Genomic DNA, 26,136 nt, shown 5'->3' with positions numbered 1-26,136 from the left:
TCAGCAGGTGGGATCACAATGTAAAAATATGATACAATGCAGGTCATCTTTGTTAAATTAAAGAATTGCAGTTGGCACCTTCTGAATCTCTTTCGCTTATGGACAGGTTGAGGACAAAATTTATCCAGAAAATAGCAACTTAATTTCCCATGCTAGGGTTAACTAAGCACAGCATTGAAGGAAGAGGGACTGCTGATGACTCCTTCCCCAATTTCTACTGTTCTTATTTAACCCACCTGAGTACTGTGCCCAGTTCTGGTCGCCTCATTATAGAAAGGATGTGGAAGCCATAGAACGGGTGCAGAGGAGATTTGCGAGGATGTTGCCGGGATTAAGTGGTATGCCTTATAGAACATAGAACCTAGAAAAACTGCAGCACAAACAGGCCCTTCGGCCCACAAGTTGCGCCGGTCATGTCCCTACCTACCGAGACCTATATATAGGCTTACCTATAACCCTCAATCCTATTAAGTCCCATGTACTCATCCAGAAGTCTCTTAAAAGACCCTATCGAGTTTGCCTCCACCCCCATTGACGGCAGCCGATTCCACTCATCCACTACCCTCTGAGTGAAAACCTTACCCCTGACATCTCCTCTGTACCTACTCCCCAGCACCTTAAACCTGTGTCCTCTCGTAGCAGCCATTTCAGCCCTGGGAAAAAGCCTCTGAGAATCCACCCGATCTATACCTCTCAACATCTTGTACACATCTTATGAGGATAGGTTGAGAGAGCTAGGTCTATTCTCCTTGGAGAGGCGAAGGATGAGAGGTGACCTGATAGAGGTGTATAAGATGTTGAGAGGTATTGATAGAGTGGATTCTCAGAGGCTTTTAACCAGGGCTGAAATGGTTGTCACGAGAGGCCACAGGTTTAGGGTGCTGGGGAGTAGGAATAGAGGAGATGTTAGGGGTAAGTTTTTCACTCAGAGGGTGGTGGGTGCGTGGAATCAGCTGCCGGTAGTGGTGGTGGAAGCGGATTTGATTGAGTCTTTTAAGAGACTTTTGGATAGGTTCATGGAGGTTAGTAAGATAGAGGGTTATAGATGAGCCTAGAAGGTAAGGAAATTGTTCGGCGCAACTTGTGGGCCGAAGGGCCTGTTTGTGCTGTAGCTTTTCTATGTTCTAACCCAGGGCGTTGAGAGTTCCTCACACTCTCAGAAATGTTACAATGAAAAATTAGTTTAATCAAAATACAGAAACAGTTCTCATAATCCGAACAATAATTTATAACAAAATATTGCATTGTAACGGACCTTCATTAGTTAATCAAAAACGAGAAAATCATCGATTAAACCCTTATACACTTGCATGACATTTACTAGAAAGAAATCGTGATGAAGCTAAAACTGCAACCGAAGCAAAATGATCAAGATACTAACAATTGTTAACTTGAGACCTCCATAGCCCATTGCTGATTCTACATGAGGCCTAGCCACGAACAATTTAACATGTCTCACTCCAAGATTGAGATGTGCACACTTAGATATATATTTGCTTCTACATTATTAACATTATTTTACAAATTCACAGCCTTTGCAATAAGCTTTGCCCACAATGAGCTTGGATCCTTGCTAACTGATTTCTCATTACCTGTTTGTGAAGTACCATGGGATATCTTTTCACATTAAAGTCATTCTAAAATGTCAGATGCCTGTCTATCTACTGGGTGGCTGTTCTTGGATAGAAAGTTTGAGTCCAGCTAACACCCTCCCACTGAGTAGTTTTTTAAAGTTTATTTATTAGTGTCAGAAGTAGGCTTATATTAACACTGCAATGAAGTTACTGTGAATTCCCCTACCCGCCACACTCCGGCGCCTGTTCGGGTACACTGAGGGAGAATTTAGCGCGGCAATGCACCTAACCAGCACGTCTTTCGGATTGTGGGAGGAAACCGGAGCACCCGGAGGAAACTCATGCAGAGATAGGGAGAACATGCAGACTCAGCACAGACAGTCACCCAAGCCGGGATTTGAACCCAAGTCTCTGGTGCTGTGAGGCAGCAGTGCTAACCCCTGTGCTGCCATGCCGCCCACGGTGTAGTAAAGCTCCATGCTAAGAGTGTGAATTTATAACATTGTCCAGTAAATGCTGGCAAGTTTCCTCACCATGCTAGTAAATTAATCTATTGCCACCATTAACCAGAATCCTCCACAGCTTAAACCTGCCATTAACCAGCATCGCCACATGAATACAAAGGGTGAGCTCCTGCAGTCACCATTATAGAATGCTGTATATTAAACCAAATCTACAAATTCTAAGTTACAAAGAATACAAAATATTTTCTTTTGTGCAAAGTCAGAAATTATTTCTTAGGAACTTAACAAACTTTGTCTAGTTAAAAAACTTGGTTTTGTCAGCGTTGTCTTTTTGATGGAGTTTTTCTTCAGACCTCTTCTGCCGTTTCACGATCTGTTTCTTGTCAGTTTAATGGTTATTCTGTGTGATTTTGATAGTGACGGTTTTCACTTCTGTGTATTCCCTCAGTCCATATTCACCCCTGTTTGACACAACACAATAAAACTCAGTGCGATTCATTCACTCAGAGTTCTGATCAAAGAATATCACCCGCAGACATTTACAAGACGATTACCCGCAAATCTCAATCCTCATCACCACCATGCGCTGTCGGAATGATCTCCAATATCTGTACAGTTTCCCTGGTCAAACTGCTATTCCCAAATCAGTGAATGTGCCGAGACTTTCACTGGTCTGATGTGAGAGGTGCAGACTCATTGATATCATATTGAACATCCTCCCCATTTCCTGCCTGACCCCCACCTAAAGCAGATCCCGAGTCGGTAGAAAGGCAGAGAGAAGGAACTCTCCTTTCTGTCCTCGCAGGAATGAATCACTTTGCTGAAATTTCTCAACTTCTACACTGCAAAACCCAAGACTATGATATTAAACTTCATCCCTTTGCCAGGTGCCTGACAGTCAACCAGTGAAATTGGTCATTGAAACCTTCCTTATTCATACCCATTTCAGCCTGGACATTACTTGTGGCCAGTGTTCCCATCAAAACACTGGGCTTGCAGGAGACATCACTGCTAAACACCAGCTTAGCACTTCTGTCAAACAGTAGTGACAGGAAGCTGATGTCAGAACTAAATTTTCACAAAACCATCACTCTCAGTAATTACTAGGCTTCATTTTTGGTTTTGAAGATTATAAACATTCTTCAAATCTGAGCTAGCCTGTGACTAAATCCACTGGTAGGGAAAGCAGGCAGTGTATCGTTCTGTAAAGCTGCAAATACTGACTTTAACTGTGAACACATCCAAAATTCGAGCAACAGGAAGCGGCCAATGGGCTTCCTGCTTAAATTATATCAAACCGCAGTCAGGGAAGGTCCACTACTCAAAATATCGCAATGAGACTAACGGCATGCACAGCATCTCCTTCCTCACCCTTGTCTGATCAGCTGGTCACAATCTGCCAACCAACTTATGAAAAGTGCAAATCCAATTCAAATGGATGGGTCAATTCGGGGGGAGGGGGGAGGGAGGGGGTGTCCAGTGGGAAATGAGCAGCGGGGGCTTAATACCCACTGCCTCAACCCAGGCCGGTATTCTGTGGGTCTCCGGGATTGGACCTACATGCTGTGTGCTGTGTCCAATAAAGGGTTACGGTGATGTAAGACTGGCCTTGGCAAGATTATTATAGATTCTCTCAAGTAGAGCACGCTTTGTACTCAGCTCACCATGGTAACAGAGTGATAAGGGACACCGACTGCCTCATCAATGAAGTGAGTTCTTTTAGCAGTGTTGCTGGACCCACTTCAAGTGGGTAATTAAAATACTGCAGATACTGGACGTCTGAATTAAAAATTGGAAATTCTGGACATACTCTGTGATCAGCAGGAAGGATATAGTTAACATTAGGAGTGAAAGGTCTTCAATTTGAAAAGGTGGGCGGCATTTTCCAAAAATAAAATGTCATAAGGAAGTGACCCTGGAAATAATAGGATAATTAGTAGTCATTTTCCAAAATTCTTTGGACTCTGGACTGGTTCCTACAGATTGGAGAGTAGCTAATGTAAGTCCACTACTCAAAAAGGGAGGTAGAAAGAAAACAGGGAACTATAGACCAGTGAGCCGAACGTCAGTACTGGGGAAGTTGCTAGAGTCCATTATCAAGGATTTCATAACTCGGTATTTGGAAGGCAGTGGTACAATCAGACAAAGTCAGCATGGATTTACAAAGGGGAAATCATGCCTGATGAATCTATTGGAATTATTTGAGGATGTAACTAGTAGAATTGACTGAGGAGAACCAGTGGATGTGGTTTATTTAGACTGTCAGAAGGCTTTCGACAGGTTACTATGCAAAATTAAAGCACATGGTATTGCAGGTAATGTCTTGAGATGGATAGAAAGCTGGTTAGCAGATAGGAAGCAAAGAGTTGGCATAAATGGATCTTTTTCCAATTGGCAAGCAGTGACTAGTGGGGTTCCGCAAGGATCTGTGATAGGACCCCAACTGTTGAACATTATATATTAATGATTTGGAAGAGGGAGTTGAATGTATTATCTCCACATTTGCAGATGATACAAAGTTGGGTGGGAGTGTGAGCTGTGAGGAGGATGCAGAGATGCTTCAGTGTGATTTGGGCAGGTTGAGTGAGTAGGCATATTCATGGCAGGTGCAGCATAATGTGGATAAATGTGAGGTTATACACTTCAGTAGCAATAATAGGAAGGCAGATTATTATTTGAATGGGCGTAAATTGAGAGAGGTGGATACGCAACGAGACCTTGGAGTCCTTGTGCATCAGTCGCTGAAAGTAAGCACGCGGGTACAGCAGGCACTAAAGAAGGCAAATGGTATGTTGACCTTCAAAGCGATTTGATTTGATGATAGAAATAGAGATGTTTTACTGCAATTGTACAGGGAGTTGATGAGGCCACTCCTGGAGTATTGTGTGTAGTTTTGCGAAAGAGGGAGTACAGTGAAGGTTTACCAGGCTGATTTCTGGGATGGCAGGTCTGTCATACCAGGAGAGACTAAGTCGGTTAGGATTATGTTCACTGGAGTTTAGAAGAGTGAGAGGGAATCTCATAGTTACTTATAAAATTCTAACAGGGTTAGATACGGTAGGTTCTGAAAGAATGTCCCCAATGGTGAACGTGTCTAGAACTGGGACTCATAGTTTGAGGATAAGGGGTAAACCTTTTAGGATTGAGGTGAGGAGAACAAACAAAGAACAAAGAACAGTACAGCACAGGAAACAGGCCCTTCGGCCCTCCAAGCCTGTGCCGCTCCTTGGCCCAACTAGACCAATCGTTTGTATCCCTCCATTCCCAGGCTGCTCATGTGACTATCCAGGTAAGTCTTAAACGATGTCAGCGTGCCTGCCTCCACCACCCTACTTGGCAGCGCATTCCAGGCCCCCACCACACTCTGTGTAAAAAACGTCCCTCTGATATCTGAGTTATACTTCGCCCTCTCACCTTGAGCCCGTGACCCCTCGTGATCGTCACCTCCGACCTGGGAAAAAGCTTCCCACTGTTCACCCTATCTATACTCTTCATAATCTTGTACACCTCTATTACATCTCCCCTCATTCTCCGTCTTTCCAGGGAGAACAACCCCAGTTTACCCAATCTCTCCTCATAGCTAAGACCCTCCATACCAGGCAACATCCTGGTAAACCTTCCTTGCACTCTCTCTAACGCCTCCACGTCCTTCTGGTAGTGCGGCGACCAGAACTGGACGCAGTACTCCAAATGAGGCCTAACCAGCGTTCTATACAGCTGCATCATCAGACTCCAGCTTTTATACTCTATACCCCGTCCTATAAAGGCAAGCATACCATATGCCTTCTTCACCACCTTCTCCACCTGTGTTGCCACCTTCAAGGATTTGTGGACTTGCACACCTAGGTCCCTCTGTGTTTCTATACTCCTGATGACTCTGCCATTTATTGTATAACTCCTCCCTACATTATTTCTTCCAAAATGCATCACTTCGCATTTATCCGGATTAAACTCCATCTGCCACCTCTCTGCCCAATTTTCCAGCCTATCTATATCCTGCTGTATTGCCCGACAATGCTCTTCGCTATCCGCAAGTGCAGCCATCTTCGTGTCATCCGCAAACTTGCTGATTACACCAGTTACACCTTCTTCCAAATCATTTATACATATCACAAATAGCAGAGGTCCCAGTACAGAGCCCTGCGGAACACCACTGGTCACAGACCTCCAGCCGGAAAAAGACCCTTCGACCACTACCCTCTGTCTCCTATGGCCAAGATGTGGAGATGCCGACGTTGGACTGGGGTAAACACAGTAAGAAGTTTAACAACACCAGGTTAAAGTCCAACAGGTTTATTTGGTAGCAAAAGCCACACAAGTTTTCGGAGCTCCAAGCCCCTTCAGGTGTCAGTTCCTATGGCCAAGCCAGTTCTCCACCCATCTAGCCACTTCTCCTTGTATCCCATGAGCCTTAACCTTCTTAACCAACCTGCCATGTGGGACTTTGTCAAATGCCTTACTGAAATCCATATAGACAACATCCATGGCCCTTCCTTCATCAACCGTTTTTGTCACTTCCTCAAAAAACTCCACCAAATTTGTAAGGCACGACCTCCCTCTTACAAAACCATGCTGTCTGTCACTAATGAGATTGTTCCGTTCTAAATGCACATACATCCTGTCTCTAAGAATCCTCTCCAACAACTTCCCTACCACAGACGTCAAGCTCACCGGCCTATAATTTCCCGGGTTATCCCTGCTACCCTTCTTAAACAACGGGACCACATTCGCTATCCTCCAATCCTCAGGGACCTCACCCGTGCCCAAAGAAGCGACAGAGATTTCCGTCAGAGGCCCAGCAATTTCATCTCTCGTCTCCCTGAGCAGTCGAGGATAGATGCCATCAGGCCTTGAGGCTTTGTCAGTTTTAATGTTCCCTAAAAAACCTAACACTTCCTCTCTTGTAATGGAGATTTTCTCTAACGGGTCAACACCTCCCTCCGAGACACTCCCGGTTAACACGCCCCTCTCCTTCGTGAATACCGATGCAAAGTATTCATTTAGGATCTCCCCTATTCCCTTGGGTTCTAAGCATAATTCCCCCCCTTTGTCCCTGAGAGGACCGATTTTCTCCCTGACAACTCTTTTGTTCCTAACGTATGAATAGAATGCCTTAGGATTCTCCTTAATCGTGCCTGCCAAGAACACCTCGTGACCTCTTTTTGCCCTTTTAACTCCCCGTTTGAGTTCTTTCCTACTGTCTCTGTATTCCTCCAGAGCTCCATCTGTTTTCAGTTGCCTGGACTTAACGTACGCCTCCCTTTTCATATTAATCAGATCCTCAATTTCCCTGGTTATCCACGGCTCTCGAATCCTACCTTTCCTATCTTTCCTTTTTACAGGCACATGCCTATCCTGCAGCCTTATCAATAGTTCCTTAAAAGACTCCCACATGCCAGACGCGGACTTACCCTCGAACATCCTCTCCCAGCTGAAATTTCTTCACCCAGAGAGTGGTGAATCTGTGCAATTCACTGCCACAGAAAGTAGTTGAGGTTAAAATGTTGTCTGATTTCAAGAAGAAATTTGATATAGCTCTTGAGTCTGCAGGGACCAAGAGGGGGGGGGGGGGGTGGAGGCGGGATCAGAATATTGAATTCGATGATCAGCTATGATCAAAATGAATGGTGGAGTAGGCTTGAAGGGCTGAATGGCCTACTCTGCTTAGAGTCACAGAGATTTACAGCATGGAAACAGGCCCTTCAGCCCAACTTGTCCATGCCGCCCTTTGTTTTTAAACACTAAGCTAGTCCCAGTTGCCCCACGTTTGGCCCATATCTCTCTATTCCCACCTTACCCATGTAATTGTCTAAATGCTTTTTAAAAGACAAAATTGTATCTGTCTCTACTATTACCTGTGGCAGCTTGTTCCAGACACTCACCACTGTCTGAAAAAATTACCCCTCTGGACCCTCTTGTATCTCTCCCCTCTCACCTTAAACCTATGCCCTCTAGTTTTAGACTCCCCAATCTTTGGGAAAATATGTTGACTATCTCGCTGATCTATGCCTCTCATTATTTTATAGACCTCGATGACATCACCCCAAGCCTCCTGTGCTCCAGAGAAAAAAGTCCCAGTCTATTCAGCCTCTCCTTATAACTCAAACTATCAAGTCCTGGTAGCATCCTAGTAAATCTTTTCTGCACTCTTTCTAGTTTAATCATATCCTTTCTATAATAGGGTGACCAGAATTGCACACAGTATTCCAAGTGTGGCCTTACCAACGTCTTGTACAACTTCAACAACATCCCAACTCCTAGTTTCTATGTTTCTATAAAGGCGAGAAAACTGAAGTGGCCCACACCAGTCTACCCGGTGTGGACAGAACCGCAATTGTCCCACGCTCAAGCATTTTTTGGGAGAGCAATGAATTGTGTGCTGGTTCTTGGGGGGGGGGGCCCGGGCCGAATCACACTGGTGAGTCCGACTGCAAAGTGGTTGGTCGCCAGTTTTATACGGTGCCCCAATCTCACAGTGCACCCGAAGATTCCCCCCCCCCACCCCACCCCACCCCATCTCCCCTCCCCCCCCCCACCCCCCTCACCATCAGCAGCATGTTTCCCCACCCCCTTCCTGACACAGATTGCTAGCATCAGGGCATTATAGAATCATAGAAACCCTACAGTGCAGAAGGAGGCCATTCGGCCCATCAAGTCTGCACTGACCACAATCCCACCCAGGCCCTACTCCCACATGTTTACCCACTAATCCCTCTAACCTACGCATCTCACGATTCTAAGGGGCAATTTTTAACCTGGCCAATCAACCTAACCCGCACATCTTTGGACTGTGGGAGGAAACCGGAGCACCCGGAAGAAACCCACGCAGACACGGGGAGAATGTGCAAACTCCACACAGACAGTGACCCGAGCCGGGAATCGAACCCAGGACCCTGGAGCTGTGAAGCAGCAGTGCTAACCACTGCGCTACCGTGCCGCCCTCGGGCCCCACTCAGGCCCCACCCCCATTTACACCCATGTGTTAATTTGGCACTGCCCAGCCATGTCCCGGAGCAGCCAGGGTCTTCATTAGCCTCCGAAACCCCTGGTGCGAGTATCACACCTGATCTCTGCTAATGGAGACCAGTAGTGATTCTTGCTGGGTTCTTGCTGCGCCCGAAGACCCGAAGAGCTGGGAGAATTGGTGCAAGGGACCTGGACGATTGTGTTGCATTTGGTGCTGGGCGTTAAATCCGTTTTTAGGCCCCCACACAATTTTCCAGGACTGGCGCAGATTGTGCCAGGCATGGCGAGCCAGGAAAATCATGGCTTTAAGCTCTGCTTCTCTCTTTACTGATGCTGCCAGACCTGCTGGGTATTCCCAGCAGTTCCTGTTTTTATTCCAAGTGGAGTCTGGATCCAAGCCTTGGGAGGATGTTTTGAGCAGTGATTTCCAAGTTAATGATCTAGTCGTGGCCTGGAACCATGCAGCAAGACTGACATTGTGGAAAGAACTGGACCAGTCTCCTACATTGTAGAAGTACAAAGTTGCCTTGTAAAATAACATGTGGATCTTTTGAGGAAAAGAGTTGGGCTTGATGCAGGGCATCAACAGGCACCCCCTGTAAAGGACTGGAGTTCAGCAGTTGCTGATAACGGGATCCCTGTAGTAAGTGTGGTAAGTGTAGTAAGTAAGTAGCAGACAAGATACCGAAAGGACTACGGATCACGAACCCACTCAGGTCAATCTATAACACAGACTACGCTGAGAGACTTTGCCGTTGCACCTCTCTCACACTCCTCAACCACCTCATACACCAGCTCTACAGCAAATGCCGCAGCCTGGAAACCAAGATCGAATCCATGTTCTCAACTTGCACTCAGGATGCAGACCAGCTGCGAAACTCTGCCAAGCAGATGAGACAAAGGAACTACACCATCTACACGGCATCTCCACATCGTAAGTGTGGAGCCAGGGCACTCGGTAATTGCTGAAACTAAGGAGACAACAGCTACTGAAGAGGGTCTCGATCCTGGAATGGTGAGTTTACCATTTGCCGAAGCTTTCTCAGACACCTTACTCACTGAAGATCAGAGTATTGAATTGAAATGTTCCTCCAGACAGATTGAAACTGTGATGGTCCCCTGCTTGTCTTGTTGAGTTGTGCTTGCCTATGTTTAATGATGTTCCTTCTGTTTTCTCCATTGATGAACTCCAAAGTTCAAGGTGGAAAGAGTGTGGTAGCATGGCCCCTTTAAGGGGGGGGGGGGGTGATCCCTGAGGGTCATGTGATCGGGCTGAACCCAATGAAGAGTCAGTGTGGGAAGCCGAGCCAATCGGGAGCGAGGACAGTGTCCTGGGCCAAGGAGGAACCTCAGTTGGAGCCGGGGAGCAGAGAGTTTAGTCGTGTCTAGTTCTGTCAGACCATTGCTTGTGCATATAAACATTGCTGTCAATAAACCCTTCTTAACCTGAAGTCACGATGAAATTATTACATGGCCAAAGATCTGCGGGTTGAGAATCGGCCTGTTCAGACACATGAAGACACACGGCAGAAACTCATCATCCTCCAATTGAGGGACAGTCGATAATTAAAGCAACTTTAGCTATTGAGCATCCAGAGGAGTTCAGCTCACTCCCAGTCCTTCCCCCCAGATTAGGATACTCCTTGGACCTTTCTGTTCTGCTGCGTATATACAAAATAGAAATCAGCTGCAATGGACTGGGTGGCACAGTGGCAGAGTGGTTAGCACTGCTGCCTCAGAGTGCCGGGGACCCAGGTTTGATTCCAGCCTCGGGTGACTGTGGAGTTTCTTATTTCTCATCTTCATTCTGTCCATCATCCCAAAACACAACAAATTCCACTGACAACATCCAGCAGTTTGACCCCGCCAATCTCAATGATTTATCATTGCTGCATGTCTGATACCCAGTACGAACTGAGCGGAAATCCCTTCTAACCAAATTGTGAAGCCATTGTCTTCAGTTCTCCCCGTGTCTGCGTGGGTTTCCTCCAGGTGCTCCGGTTTCCTCCCACGGTCCAAAGATGTGTGGCTTAGATAGATTAGCCACGGGAAACGTGTGAGGTCTTGAGGTAACAGAAGCATGAATGAAGGTTTCAGGAGTAGATGAGCTGAGACTGGGGCAAAGTCGACCAGGTTACACTTTGTGAAAGTGGAAGTGATGGTGTGGATTTGTGGTCGGAACTGCAGCTCAAGGTTAAACATGACCACAAGGTTGTGAAGAGTGCTTTAGCCCCAGTCAAAGGGACAGAGTCAGTGGCTTTGGGGAGGCAATGGCCGAGTGGTATTATCGCTAGGCAATTAATCCAGAACCTCAGCTAATGTTCTGGGGACCTGAGTTCGAATCCCGCCAGATGGTGGAATTTGAATTCAATAAAAAAAACTGGAATTAAGAATCTACTGAAGACCATGAAACCATTGTCGATTGTCGGAAACTTCATCTGGTTCACTAATGTCCTTTAGGGAAGGAAATCTGCCATCCTTATCTGGTCTGCTCTACATGTGACTCCAGAGCCACAGCAATGCGGTCAAATGTCCTCTGAGTAAGGGCAACTAGGGATGGGCAATAAATGCTGGCCTGCCAGTGACATCCATGTCCCAAAAATGAATTAAAAAAAGAGTTAGTGCAGACTCGATGGGCCAAATGGTCTTCTTCTGTACTGCAGGGATTCTATGATTCTATGATCACTGGGATCTTCCCATCCCCAAACAGGATCCCTGCTGAAACCAAAGCTGGGGAGGTGCCTGGAAGCATCTTACTGAGTATTGGAGAGGGATGAGGGCTGGGGAGTAACTGCCCTCACTCCCCCGAACAGGATTAGCATCCTGTGAGGGAATTTCCCCCCCAATGATGCGGGGGGTGCTGTCAGCTGTGGCCACAGAGCAGGTACCTCAATGGAGGATGTCCGACTATTGCAGCAATGTCATCTGCTGACCATCTGATTGGATGGAGAGCTCGAGGAACCCATCCGCTGCCTTTAATTGGACAGTGGATGCAGATGCTGCCAATGGGAAGACCAGCTCCCGGAAGCTTGTGGTGTGGCACTGCCCGCTGGTGCGGGGGGGGGGGGGGGGGGGGCTCGGAAATAGTCCCAAACAGCCCTCATTTTACACCTGGGAAGAGCTGCACTCTGAACTCCTGTCCCAATAAGATTCCCACAGCCTGAGCTGTTCCTGTCCAATATCCAGTCATTCCCCTGGGTTTGAGAGTCCTACACAGTTACAAACTGTAGTCTCAGATTGTCATTTTGATTGAGATATAACTTACATTAACCAACAGACTGAAAATAGAGGGGCAAGCGGGTCAGACAGTCTCAGTGGATTGACGGAAAAGAGAAGATTATTCAATATTTTTATTGAGACACAGGAAGAGGAACTAACTGGCTCGAACCATATTCAGATGATAATGTATGATATAAAAATTCTTACAGTTCTCTTCCATTTCCAGACATCTTGAAGCCTCCAAAAGGTGCCTGAGCATGAAGGGCATTGTAGCAATTAATCCTGAAACACAAACAGAAATAGATCTTAAACTTCTGTATCTCCCAGTGCAGGGACTTGATGAGGTGAGGTAGAGTCTGCCATCTGCTGGCTGATACTCTGTAATGCAGTATTTACAGTAAGATGTCTCACAATACCAGGTTTATTTGGCAGCACTAGCTTTTGGAGTCTCAGACTCCTTCATCAGGTAAATAAAACTGTTGGACTTTAACCTGGTGTTGTGAGACTTCTTACTGTGCCCACCCCAGTCCAACGCCGCATCTCCACATCATGCAGTATTTAACCAGGTACCTCATCAGGCTGAGTGTCGCTGCCAGTTACCTGTGTTCATAGAATCCGTACAGTGCAGGAGGCCATCAGGCCCGTCAAGTCTGCACCGACCACAATCCCACCCAGGCCCTATTCCTGTAACCCCACATATTTACCCTGCTAATCCCCCTGACACTAGGGTCAACTTAGCATAGCCAATCCTAACCCGCACATCTTTGGACTGTGGGAGGAAACTGGAACACCCGGAGGAAACCCAGTCACGGGGAGAACGTGCAAACTCCACACAGTCACCCAAGGCCAGAATTGAACCCGGGTCCCTGGTGATGTGAGGCAGCAGCGCTTAGCACTGTGCCACCGTGTTATAGAGTCCTCATGGGCAAGACAAACAGATTAAAGTCATAAGAAGCCATTCGGCCCCTCGAGCCTGCTCCACCATTCAGTGAGATCACGGCTGAGCTGATTGTCACCTCAACTGCACTTTCTTGTCTGCCCCCCAATAATCCTCGACACCCTTTTCAATCTGACATCTCTCCAACTCACCCAGGGACATATTTAGTGATCCAGCCTCCACTACGCTCTGGGATGGAGAATTCCAAACACTAATGACCCTCTGAGAGGAACTTCCTCTCCAGCTCAGTTTTAAATGGGAGGCTCCTTATTTTGGAACCCTGGCACGGTGGCACAGTGGTTAGCACTGCTGCCTCACAGCGCCAGGGATCCGGGTTCAATTCCGGCCTCGGGTCACTGTCTGTGTGGAGTTTGCACGTTCTCCCCGTGTCTGCGTGGGTTTCCTCCGGGTGCTCCGGTTTCCTCTGTCCAAAGATGTGCGGGTGAGGTGGATTGGCCATGCTAAATTGACCCTAGTGTCAGGGAGATTAGCAGGTAAATATGTGGGGTTATGGTAGTAGGGCCTGGGTGGGATTGTGGTCGGTGCAGACTCGATGGGCCGTGTGGCCTCCTTCTGCACTGTAGGGATTCTATGATTCTATGGACTCTGCCACCTGGTTCTAGATTCCCACAGGAAGGGAAAGACTCAGTCCAGTCCCTTCACAAACTTGTTTTATGTTTTAATAAGATCTCCTCTTATTCTTCTAAACTCCAATTGAGTTCAGGCCCCAGCCTGCTCAACTTTTCCTCATAAGACAAACCCCCTTCATCCCAGGAATCAGCCTGGTGAGCCTTCTCTGAACTGCTTCAAATATAATTATATCTCTCCTTAAGTAAGAGGATGAAACCTGAGTGCAGCACAATACAGTACATTAGTGCAGTCACATCAATACCCTGGACAGTTACAGAGAGATGTTTAAACTCTATTCTCCTTGAAACAAAGGCCAACACTCCACTTGTCTTCCTGATTACTTGCTGTGCCTTATGCTAATCTTTCCTGATTCATGTACAAGGCCATACAGCTGCACTGCAGCATTCTGCCATCTCTCGCTATTAAAATAATATTCTGCCAAAGTGGACAACCTCACAATTTTCCCACATTATACTCCACCTGCCAAATGTTTGCTCATTCACTGTTTATATTCCTTCGGAGACTCTTTGTACCCCCCTCAATATTTGCTTTCTGACCTATTTTTATATCATTGGCAAATCTGGCTACAATACAGTTCATCCCTTTACCCCCAAGTCAAATAACAAAATTAGATTTTGATTAGTTGAGGCTACAGCACTGATTCCTGTGGCTCTCCACCAACCTGAAAATGACCCTTTTATCAAAGAACAAAGAGCAGTACAGCACAAGGTTAGGCCCTTCAGCCCTCCAAGCCTGTGCCGATCATGATGCCTGCCTAAACTAAAACCGTACGCACTTACAGAGTCCGTATCCTTCCATTCCCATCCTATTCATATATTCGCCTAGTTGCCCCTTAAACGTCACTATTGTACCTGCTCCCACCCCCTCCCCGGGCAGCGCGTTCCACACCCTCACCACCCTCTGTGTAAAAAACTTGACTCGCACATCTCCTCTAAACTTTTCCCCACGCACCTTAAATCCATGTTCCCTAGTACTTTTTCTATCCTAGGAAAGCGCATCTGACTATTCACTCTGTCCATGCCACTCAATCTTGTAGACCTCTATCTGGTCACTCCTGAACCTCTGTCGCTCCAGTGAGAACAAACCAAGTTTATCCAACCTCTCCTCGTAACTAATACCCTCCAGACCAGGCAACATCCTGATAAACCTCTTCTGTACCCTCTCCAAAGCATCCACATCTTTCTGATTGTGTGCCGAACAGAATTGTACACAATATTCCAAATGAGGCCTAACTAAGGTTCTGTACAGCTGCAACATGACTTGTCAATTTTTATACTCAATGCTCCCGTTTGACGAAGGCAAGTAGGCTGTATGCCTTCAACTACCTTATCCATCTGCATTGCCACTTTCAGTGATCGGTGCACATGTATAACCAGATCTCTCTGCCTGTCAATACTCCTAAGGGTCCTATCATTTACTGTATAATTCCTATATGCATTGGACCTTCCAAAATGCATTACCTCACATTTGTCTGGATTAAAGTCCATCTGCCATTTCTCCGCCCAAGTCTCCAACCGGTCTATATCTTTCTGTATCCTCTGACAATCTTCTTCACTATCCGCAACTCCACCAATTTTTGTGTTGTCTGTGAACTTACTAATCAGACCAGCTACATTTTCCTCCAAATCATTTATATATGTAAGGGACTGAGAAAAATGGGGATTTGTGGGGAAGACATTTACAAGTGTTCTTTGTCCCTTGTGGGTTTCAGTGTCCTGTTTGCTGAACAGGATGCGGTTTGTTGAGTGATGTGGGCTGGGCCAATCGGATTGCTCTGGGGGCGGGAAGAAAAAAAAGGCGGGAGGAAGTGAAGCAGCTGCGGAGTGAGGCAGGGAGTGTGCAGCGAGAGAGAGCCACGTTTTGAAGAGGAGCTTTTCCCAGGCAGTGAGAATTCGGTTTGGAGTGACAGGCAGCCAGGCGTTCCCCTGCCTGTTCTTTTCATTACTGCCGAGGAGGACAGCCTTCAGCGCACTGGACCTGCGTTGCTGCACGGATAGCTCGAGGCATCTCTGCCTCCTACAGCATCATCTTCCACACGTGTGTCTCTTCTGGACTGTGTGTGTGTTGTGAGTAACTGGTGGGGACTATACAATCCAACTGGAACAGTATCTACAAGTGTGTTACTGAGGACGAGTTTCCCCGTGTGTGCACCAACGGATGGACCCCAATGGTTGTAGATCAGACCTCACTGTTTTATGTCTGTTAATTATATTTGTTATTAAATTTATTTTTGTTATTCCGATTACAGTACTGACATTTTGGGTAAACAGGAAATTAGCCAAATCAACATCAACCGCGAGGAATTCGGGATCCTGTTGATTGAATATTTAAATAGTAGCCCCGTATAGTGGTCAGCAGGGGGTTACATATATACTACAAACAACAAAGGTCTCAGAACTGATCCCTGTGGAACACCGCTAGTCGCAGCCTTCCATTCAGTAAAGCACCCCTCTACTGCTACCCTCTGTCTTCTGTGGCCAAGCCAGTTCTGTATCCATCTTGCCAGCTCTCCTCTGATCCTGTGTGACTTCACCTTTTGTACCAGTCTACCATGAGGTACCTTGCCAAAGGCTTTACTGAAGTCCACGTATACAACATCCACTGCCTTTCCCTCATCTATCATCTTCATCACTTCCTCGAAAAACTCGATCAAGTTAGTGAGGCACGACCTCCCCTTCACAAAACCATGCTGTTCATCACTAATAAGTCCATTTCTTTCCAAATGTGAGTAAATCCTGTCCCTAAGAATCTTTTCCAATAATTTCCCTAACACTGACGCAAGGCTCACTGGCCTATAATTTCCTGGATTATCCCTGTTGCCCTTCTTAAATAATGGAACAACATTGGCTATGCTCCAGTCCTCTGGAACTTCACCTGTAGCCAATGAAGATACAAAGATTTCTGTCAAGGCCCCAGTAATTTCTGCCCTTGCCTCTCTCAGTATTCTGGGGTAGATCCCATCAGGCCCTGGGGATTTATCTACTTTAATACTTTTTAAGACACCCAATACCTCCTCCTTTTTGATATCGACATGACCCAGAATATCTACACACCCTACCCTTGGCTCCTCATCCATCAAGTCCCTCTCTTTGGTGAATACTGAGGCAAAGTATTCATTTAGTATCTCTCACATTTCGTCTGGTTCCAAGTATAGATTCTCTCCACTATCCTTGAGTGAATCAACCCTTTCCCTGGCTACCCTCTTGCTCTTTACAGACGTATAAAATGCTTTAGGATTTTCCTTAATCCTGTTTGCCAAGGACTTTTCATGGCCTCTTTTAACCTTCCTAACTTCTTCCTTAAGTTCCTTCCAACGTTCTTTATATTCTTCAAGGGCTTCATCTGTTCTAAGCCTTTTAGACCTTACAAATGCTTCCTTTTTCTTTTTGACAAGGTTCATAATATCCCTCGTTATCCAGGGTTCCCGATACTTCCCACACTTATCCTTCATCCTCACAGGTACATGCTGGTCCTGAATTCCAATCAACTGACATTTGAAAGACTCCCACATGTTGGATGCTGATTTACCCTCAAACAGCCTCCCCCAATCTACCCTCTCCAGATCCTGCCTAATGTTTTTGTTTTTAGTCTTCCCCCAATTTAACACCTTTGCCTGAAGACCACTCTTGTCGTTATCCACAAGCACCTTAAAACTTAGGGAACTATGATCACTGTTCCTGAAATGCTCTCCTACTCAAACTTCAATCACCTGGCCGGGCTCATTCCCCAATACCACGTCTAATATAGCTCCTTCCTGAGTTGGGCTATTCACATACTGTTTCAAGAAACCCTCCTGGACGCTGCTTACAAATTCTGCCCCATCCAAGCCTCTAGCAGTAAGTGAGTCCCAGTCAATATAGGGAAAGTTAAAATCACCCATCACAACCCTGTTGATTTTGCATCTTTCGAAAATCTGTCTGCTCCTCTATCTCCCGCTGGCTGTTGGGAGGCCTGTAATAAACCCCCAGCATTGCGACTGCACCCTTCCTGTTCCTGAGCTCTATCCACATTACCTCGCTGCCTGAACCCTCCGACATGTCCTCCCTCAGTACAGCTGTGATATTCTCCTTAACCAGTAGTGCCACTCCCCCACCCCTTTTACATCCCCCTCTATCCTGCATGAAGCATCTAAATCCTGGAAAGTTAAGTTGCCGATCCTGTCCCTTTTTCAACCAAGTCTCTGTAATAGCAACAACATCATCGTTCCAAATACTAATCCAAGTTCTAAGTTCATCTATCTTAGCTGTTATACTCCTCATGTTGAAACAAATGCACTTCAGACCACCAGTCCCGCTGTGTTCAACAACTACTCCCTGCCTGCTCTTCCTCTTAATCTTACTGCCCTTAGTCCGTAGCTCTCCCTCAGTTATTTCTCCTGCTGACCTACTGCTCTGGTTCCCACCCCCCTGCCATACTAATTTAAACCCTCCCGAGTGATTCTAGCAAATCTACCTGTCACGATACTGGTGTCCTTCTAGTTTAGATGTAACCCGTCCTTCTTGTACAGGTCCCACCTGTCCTGGAAGAGCTCCCAATGATCAAGATATCTGAACCCCTCCTTCCTACACCAGCTCTTTAGCCATGTTCCCAGGAGCAGGCTGAGGGTAAGAGAGTTGGTTTTCTGACTTTAATTAATTATTTATTTTGTCAGTTAATTTTGGGTTTAAAATTGGAGGTTTTTTTCAAAGCCGGAAGTAGGCCCAGGAGAGGCCTGGGGAAGTTTTTGGAGGGTTTAAAAAGGGCTTACCTTGGAGGTTCAGCTTCATTGTTCCCAGGAGCAGGCTGAGGGTAAGAGAGTTGGTTTTCTGACTTTAATTAATTATTTATTTTTTCAGTTAATTTTGGGTTTAAAATCGGAGGTTTTTTTCAAAACCGGAAGTAGGCCCAGGAGAGGCCTGGGGAAGTTTTTGGAGGGTTTAAAAGTGCACCAAAGTATACAGCGGGCAGCAACGTAACGGGCAGCAGAGTGAGTGGGAAGTTGAGTGAGCTGTCAGGGCTTTGGCTCACAGGGCTTGGACGAGCAGGGGTGAGTTTTTGTTTCCTTACATTCTTATTAACTTTTCACTGTCTTACTTGACATAAAGTGTCCAGTATGAGTGTGAAACCAGTGTGTTGTTCCCAGTGTAGGATGTGGGAGGTCCTGGAGGCATCTGGCCTCCCGGACATCCACATCTGTGAGGGGTGTGTCGAGCTGCGGTTCCTGAGGGACCGTGTTAGGGAGCTGGAACTGCAGCTCGAGGATCTTAGGCTGATGAGGGAGAATGAGGAGGTGATAGATAAGAGCTATCATCAGGTGGTCACACCAGGGCCACGGGAGGAGGCCAAGTGGGTGACGGCCAGGAAGGGTAAGGCTAGGGTGGTTGAGAGCACCCCGGTGGATTTGCCCCTGCACAACAAGTACTCCTGCTTGAGTACTGCTGGGGGGGACAGCCCGCCTGGGGGAAGCAGCAGTGGCCGTGTCTCCGGAGTGGAGTCCGGCCCTGTAACTCAGAGGGCTAAGGAAAAGAGGAGGAAGGCGGTATTAATCGGGGACTCGATGGTGAAGGGGACAGACAGGCGTTTCTGCGGAGGTAGGCGGAAGTCTCGCATGGTGGTCTGCCTCCCTGGGGCCGGGATCCAGGATGTCGCTAGTCGCGTCCTGGAAATCCTGAGGTGGGAGGGAGAGGAGCCTGAGGTAGCGGTACATATTGGTACCGCTGATGTGGGTAGGAAGGGAGAAGGGGTCATGAAAAGGGAGTACAGGGAATTAGGGAGACAGCTGAGAAAGAGGAAAGCAAAGGTAGTAATCTCAGGATTACTGCCTGTGCCACGGGAAGGTGAGGGCAGGAATGGAGTGAGGTGGAAGATGAATGTGTGGCTGAGGGACTGGTGCAGGGGGCAGGGATTCAGGTTCCTGGACCATTGGGACCTCTTTAGGGGCAGGGGTGATCTGTATACAAAAAACGGGTGGAACTTGAATCACAGGGGGACCAATATCCTGGCCGGTAGGTTGGCTAAGGCTACTGGGGAGAATTTAAACTAGATAGGTTGGGGGGAGGGGAGCTTGAAGAGTTGACTAGGATCAAGGAACTAATTGATGGGGGGGAGGATGCAGGGGTAAGGGGAATTACAAAATTAATGGTAGAGGAGAGGGTGCAAGTGAATGAAGGCGGTAATTTAGATAAGGGAGTAGAGGGAGAGGGTGTTCGCGACTCATCAAAGCGGGTCCAGATAAAAGCTGGAATAAGGACACTTTGCCTGAATGCACGAAGCATTCGGACCAAGGTAAATGAGTTGATGGTGCAAATCAGCACAAGTGGGTACGATCTAGTGGCCATTACAGAAACATGGCTGAAAGGTGACCAGGACTGGGAGATGAATATCCAGGGGTATCAGGCGTTTAGGAAGAATAGACAGGAAGGAAAAGGTGGTGGGGTCGCGCTATTAATAAGAGATAATATCAGGGTAGTACTGAGGGATGACATAGGCTCTGAGGAACAAAACGTGGAATCATTATGGGTAGAGATGAGGAATAGTAGAGGGAGAAAGACACTAGTAGGTGTGGTATATAGGCCCCCAAATAATAATGTTGAGGTAGGGAGGGCTATAAACAAGCAGATAAGGAATGCGTGTAAAAACGGAACGACAATAATCATGGGGGACTTCAACATGCACATTGACTGGCAGACTCAAGTCGGTAAGGGTGGAATAGAGGAAGAGTTCTTAGAATGCTGTCGGGATAGTTTCCTTGAACAGCATGTTACGGAACCGACGAGGGAACGAGCTATTTTGGATCTGGTATTGTGTAACGAGGTAGGTAGAATTAAGGATCTTATTGTGAAGGACCCTCTTGGGTCTAGTGACCACAATATGGTCGAATTTCTGATTCAGATGGAAGAGGAGAAAGTTTGGTCCCAAACCAGTGTCCTCTGTTTGAACAGAGGGAAATATGATAGGATGAGGGATGAATTGGCTAAGGTAGACTGGGAGAGCAGGCTGGCAGGTAGGATAGCTGAGGAACAGTGGAGGATTTTTAAGGAGATCCTTTTCAGTTCTCAGCAAAAATATATTCCAGCAAAAAACAAGGATTGTAAGAAAAGAGAGAACCAGCCGTGGATAACGAAGGAAATAAAGGAGAGTATTAAAATAAAAACAGCTGCGTACAGAGTGGCCAAAAATAGTGGAGAAACAAGTGATTGGGAAAAATTTAAGAAACAACAAAGAGAGACTAAGAAAGCGATAAAGAAAGGAAGGATAGACTATGAAGCTAGGCTAGCAATTAATATAAAAAATGATAGTAAAAGTTTTTATAAATATATAAAAAGGAATAGAGTGGCGAGAGTGAATGTTGGACTCTTGGAGGACGAGAGGGGGAGTTAATAGTGGGAAATGAGGATATGGCTGAGTCTTTAAATAAGTTTTTTGTGTCGGTCTTCACGGTGGAGGACACAAATAGTTTGCCAAATATTAACGATAGAGGGTTGGCAGCAGGAGAAATACTTAATACAATTAATGTTACCAGAGAGGCAGTGCTGGGTAGACTAATGGGACTGAAGGTGGACAAGTCCCCGGGTCCGGATGGAATGCATCCCAGGGTATTGAAAGAAATGTCAGAGGTAATAGTGGATGCGTTAGTGATTATTTATCAAAACTCGTTGCATTCTGGGGTAGTGCCGGTTGATTGGAAAACGGCTAATGTTACGCCGCTGTTTAAAAAAGGAAGGAGACAAAAGGCGGGTAACTATAGGCCGGTCAGCTTAACGTCTGTAGTAGGGAAAATGCTGGAATCCATTATTAAAGAGGAGATAGCAGGGCATCTGGATAGAAATGGTTCGATCAATCAGACGCAGCATGGATTCATGAGGGGAAAGTCGTGCTTGACGAACATGTTTAGGAGGTATAGATGTTTCACTAAGTGTAGGGAAGCTGGTAAAAGAGGTGGAGGAGTGGCATTGTTAATCAAGGATAGTTTAACGGCTGCGGAAAGGCACTTCGTGGGGGATCTGCACACTGAGGTAATATGGGCTGAAGTTAGAAATAGGAAAGGAGCGGTCACGTTGCTAGGAGTTTACTATAGGCCCCCAAATAGTAATAGAGATGTGGAGGAAGAAATTGCTAAGCAGATTATGGATATGTGTGGGGGTCACAGGGTAGTTGTCATGGGGGACTTTAACTTTCCAAATATTGATTGGAACCTTTGTAGGTCAAATAGTTTGGATGGGGCAGTTTTTGTGCAGTGTGTGCGGGAGGGTTTCCTGACACAATATGTGGATGGGCCGACTAGAGGTGAGGCCACATTGGATTTGGTACTGGGAAATGAACCGGGCCAAGTGTTAGATTTGGTTGTGGGAGAGCAATTTGGAGATAGTGACCACAATTCGGTGTCTTTTGTTATTGCAATGGAGAGGGATAGGGCCGTACGGCAGGGCAAGGTTTACAATTGGGGGAGGGGTAATTATGATGCGATTAGGCAAGAATTAGGGGGCATAAGTTGGGAACAGAAACTGTCAGAGAAAGGAACTAATGAAAAGTGGAACTTTTTCAAGGAACAAATACTGGATGTCCTTGATAGGTATGTTCCTGTCAGGCAGGGAGGAAATGGCCAAGTGAGGGAACCATGGTTCACAAAAGAGGTGGAATGTCTTGTGAAAAGGAAGAGGGAAGCTTATGTAGGGATGAGGAAACAAGGTTCAGATGGCTCGATTGAGGGTTACAAGTTAGCAAGGAATGAGCTGAAAAAGGGGCTTAGGAGAGCTAGGAGGGGGGATGAGAAGTCCTTGGCGGGTCGGATCAAGGAAAACCCCAAGGCTTTTTACTCTTATGTGAGGAATAAAAGAATGACCAGGGTGAGGTTAGGGCCGGTCAAGGACAGTAGTGGGAACTTGTGTATGGAGTCAGTAGAGATAGGCGAGGTGATGAATGAATACTTTTCTTCAGTGTTCACCAAGGAGAGGGGCCATGTTTTTGAGGAAGAGAAGGTGTTACAGGCTAATAGGCTGGAGGAAATAGATGTTCGGAGGGAGGATGTCTTGGCAGTTTTGAATAAACTGAAGGTCGATAAGTCCCCTGGGCCTGATGAAATGTATCCTAGAATTCTGTGGGAGGCAAGGGATGAGATTGCAGAGCCTTTGGCGTTGATCTTTGGGTCCTCGCTGTCCACGGGGATGGTGCCAGAGGACTGGAGAATGGCGAATGTTGTTCCTCTGTTTAAGAAAGGGAATAGAAATGACCCTGGTAATTATAGACCGGTTAGTCTTACTTCGGTGGTTGGTAAATTGATGGAAAGGGTCCTTAGGGATGGGATTTACGACCATTTAGAAAGATGCGGATTAATCCGAGATAGTCAGCACGGATTCGTGAAGGGCAAGTCGTGCCTCACAAATTTGATAGAATTTTTTGAGGAGGTAACTAAGTGTGTTGATGAAGGTAGGGCAGTTGATGTCATATACATGGATTTTAGTAAGGCGTTTGATAAGGTCCCCCATGGTCGGCTTATGATGAAAGTGAGGAGGTGTGGGATAGAGGGAAAGTTGGCCGATTGGATAGGTAACTGGCTGTCTGACCGAAGACAGAGGGTGGTGGTCGATGGAAAATTTTCGGATTGGAGGCAGGTTGCTAGCGGTGTGCCGCAGGGATCAGTGCTTGGTCCTCTGCTCTTTGTGATTTTTATTAATGACTTAGAGGAGGGGGCTGAAGGGTGGATCAGTAAATTTGCTGATGACACCAAGATTGGTGGAGTAGTGGATGAGGTGGAGGGCTGTTGTAGGCTGCAAAGAGACATAGATAGGATGCAAAGCTGGGCTGAAAAATGGCAAATGGAGTTTAACCCTGATAAATGTGAGGTGATTCATTTTGGTAGGACAAATTTAAATGTGGATTACAGGGTCAAAGGTAGGGTTCTGAAGACTGTGGAGGAACAGAGAGATCTTGGGGTCCATATCCACAGATCTCTAAAGGTTGCCAGTCAAGTGGATAGAGCTGTGAAGAAGGCCTATAGTGTGTTAGCTTTTATTAACAGGGGGTTGGAGTTTAAGAGCCGTGGGCTTATGCTGCAACTGTACAGGACCTTGGTGAGACCACATTTGGAATATTGTGTGCAGTTCTGGTCACCTCACTATAAGAAGGATGTGGAAGCGCTGGAAAGAGTGCAGAGGAGATTTACCAGGATGCTGCCTGGTTTGGAGGGTAGGTCATATGAGGAAAGGTTGAGGGAGCTAGGGCTGTTCTCTCTGGAGCGGAGGAGGCTGAGGGGAGACTTAATAGAGGTGTATAAAATGATGAAGGGGATAGATAGAGTGAACGTTCAAAGACTATTTCCTCGGGTGGATGGAGCTATTACAAGGGGGCATAACTATAGGGTTCGTGGTGGGAGATACAGGACGGATATCAGAGGTAGGTTCTTTACGCAGAGAGTGGTTGGGGTGTGGAATGGACTGCCTGCAGTGATAGTGGAGTCAGACACTTTAGAAACATTTAAGTGGTTATTGGATAGGCACATGGAGCACACCAGGATGATAGGGAGTGGGATAGCTTGATCTTGGTTTCAGATAAAGCTCGGCACAACATCGTGGGCCGAAGGGCCTGTTCTGTGCTGTACTGTTCTATGTTCTATGTTCTATGTTGGATTTTTATGAAGATGTGACTCGGGCGGTTGATGGAGGAGAACCGGTGGATGCGGTGTTTTTGGATTTCCAAAAGGCGTTTGATAAGGTGCCCCATAAAAGGCTGCTGAAGAAGATTAGGGCACACGGAGTTGGGGGTAGTGTGTTAAAGTGGATTGGGGACTGGCTATCCGACAGGAAGCAAAGAGTCGGAATAAATTGGTGTTTTTCCGGTTGGAGGAAGGTAACTAGTGGCGTGCCGCAGGGATTGGTACTCGGGCCGCAACTATTTACCATTTATATAGATGATCTGGAGGAGGGGACGGAGTGTAGGGTAACGAAGTTTGCAGACGACACAAAGATAAGTGGAAAAGTGAATCGTGTGGAGGACGGAGAAGATCTGCAGAGAGATTTGGACAGGCTGAGTGAGTGGGCGAGGATATGGCAAATGGAGTATAACGTTGATAAATGCGAGGTTATACACTTTGGAGGAAATAATAACAAATGGGATTACTATCTCAATGGAAACAAATTAAAACATGCTACCGTGCAAAGGGACCTGGGGGTCCTTGTGCATGAGACGCAAAAGCCCAGTCTGCAGGTACAACAGGTGATCAAGAAGGCAAATGGGATGTTGGCCTATATCGCGAGGGGGATAGAATATAAAAGCAGGGATGTCTTGATGCACCTGTACAGGGCATTGGTGAGGCCGCAGCTGGAATACTGTGTGCAGTATTGGTCCCCTTATATGAGGAGGGATGTATTGGCATTGGAGGGGGTGCAGAGAAGGTTCACCAGGTTGATACCGGAGATGAGGGGTTTGGATTATGAGGAGAGGCTGAGGAGATTGGGTTTGTACTCGTTGGAGTTTAGAAGGATGAGGGGGGATCTTATGGAGACTTATAAGATAATGCGGGGGCTGGATAGGGTGGAGGCGGAGAGATTCTTTCCACTTAGTAAGGAAGTTAAAACTAGAGGACACAGCCTCAAAATAAAGGGGGGTCGGTTTAAGACAGAGTTGAGGAGGAACTTCTTCTCCCAGAGGGTGGTGAATCTCTGGAATTCTCTGCCCACTGAGGTGGTGGAGGCTACCTCGCTGAATATGTTTAAAGCGCGGATGGATGGATTCCTGATCGGTAAGGGAATTAAGGGTTATGGGGATCAGGCGGGTAAGTGGTACTGATCCACGTCAGATCAGCCATGATCTTATTGAATGGCGGGGCAGGCTCGAGGGGCTAGATGGCCTACTCCTGCTCCTATTTCTTATGTTCTTATGTTCTTATGTGTTTAGTTGCACTGTCTTCTTATTCCTAGCCTCACTGGCATATGGCACAGGAAGTAATCCTGAGATTACAATCCTAGAAGTCCTCTTTTTTAACTTACTATCTAACTCTCTCAACTCCCCTTGCAGGACCTTGTCACTCTTCCTGCCTATGTTGTTAGTGCCAATGTGTACCACAACCACTGGCTGTTCACCCTCTTCCTTCAGAATGTCCCATGCCCGTTCAGAGACATCCTTGGCCCTGGCACCAGGGAGGCAACACATCATCCTGGAGTCTCTTCCCTGGCCACGCCTGTCTGCGCCCCTGACCATAGAGTTCCCTATAACTATCGCTCTTCTGTTCCTTGACCCTCCTTGCTGAACAACAGAGCCATTCGCGATGCCACTGCTGATTATCCTGACTTTTTGTTAGTTATCTTGTGCAGTAACTCCCCCCACACACTTCGACCCCCCAGACATAGGT

The 26,136-nt window shown here is 46.6% G+C and overlaps 1 protein-coding gene across 2 annotated transcripts in view; it reads right to left on the bottom strand.

Moving 5' to 3' along the window:
• Nucleotides 1-1,167: 1,167 nt before the first annotated feature.
• The window catches only part of aldh1a3 (aldehyde dehydrogenase 1 family, member A3), a 604,785-nt gene continuing 579,816 nt past the window's right edge, over nucleotides 1,168-26,136 (bottom strand). For both annotated transcript variants that reach the window (XM_078241032.1, XM_078241033.1), the window contains exons 12-13: nucleotides 12,431-12,505; nucleotides 1,168-2,499 (exon numbers count right to left, since the gene is read on the bottom strand). In XM_078241032.1, the coding sequence (XP_078097158.1) occupies nucleotides 2,427-2,499; nucleotides 12,431-12,505 (148 nt within the window). In that variant the 3' untranslated portion in view covers nucleotides 1,168-2,426. The remainder of the gene's footprint in view (nucleotides 2,500-12,430; nucleotides 12,506-26,136) is intronic.

Source organism: Mustelus asterias, chromosome 24 (assembly GCF_964213995.1).
Source record: "Mustelus asterias chromosome 24, sMusAst1.hap1.1, whole genome shotgun sequence".
Taxonomy (NCBI): domain Eukaryota; kingdom Metazoa; phylum Chordata; class Chondrichthyes; order Carcharhiniformes; family Triakidae; genus Mustelus; species Mustelus asterias.
This window is presented reverse-complemented; position numbering and strand designations above follow the sequence as displayed.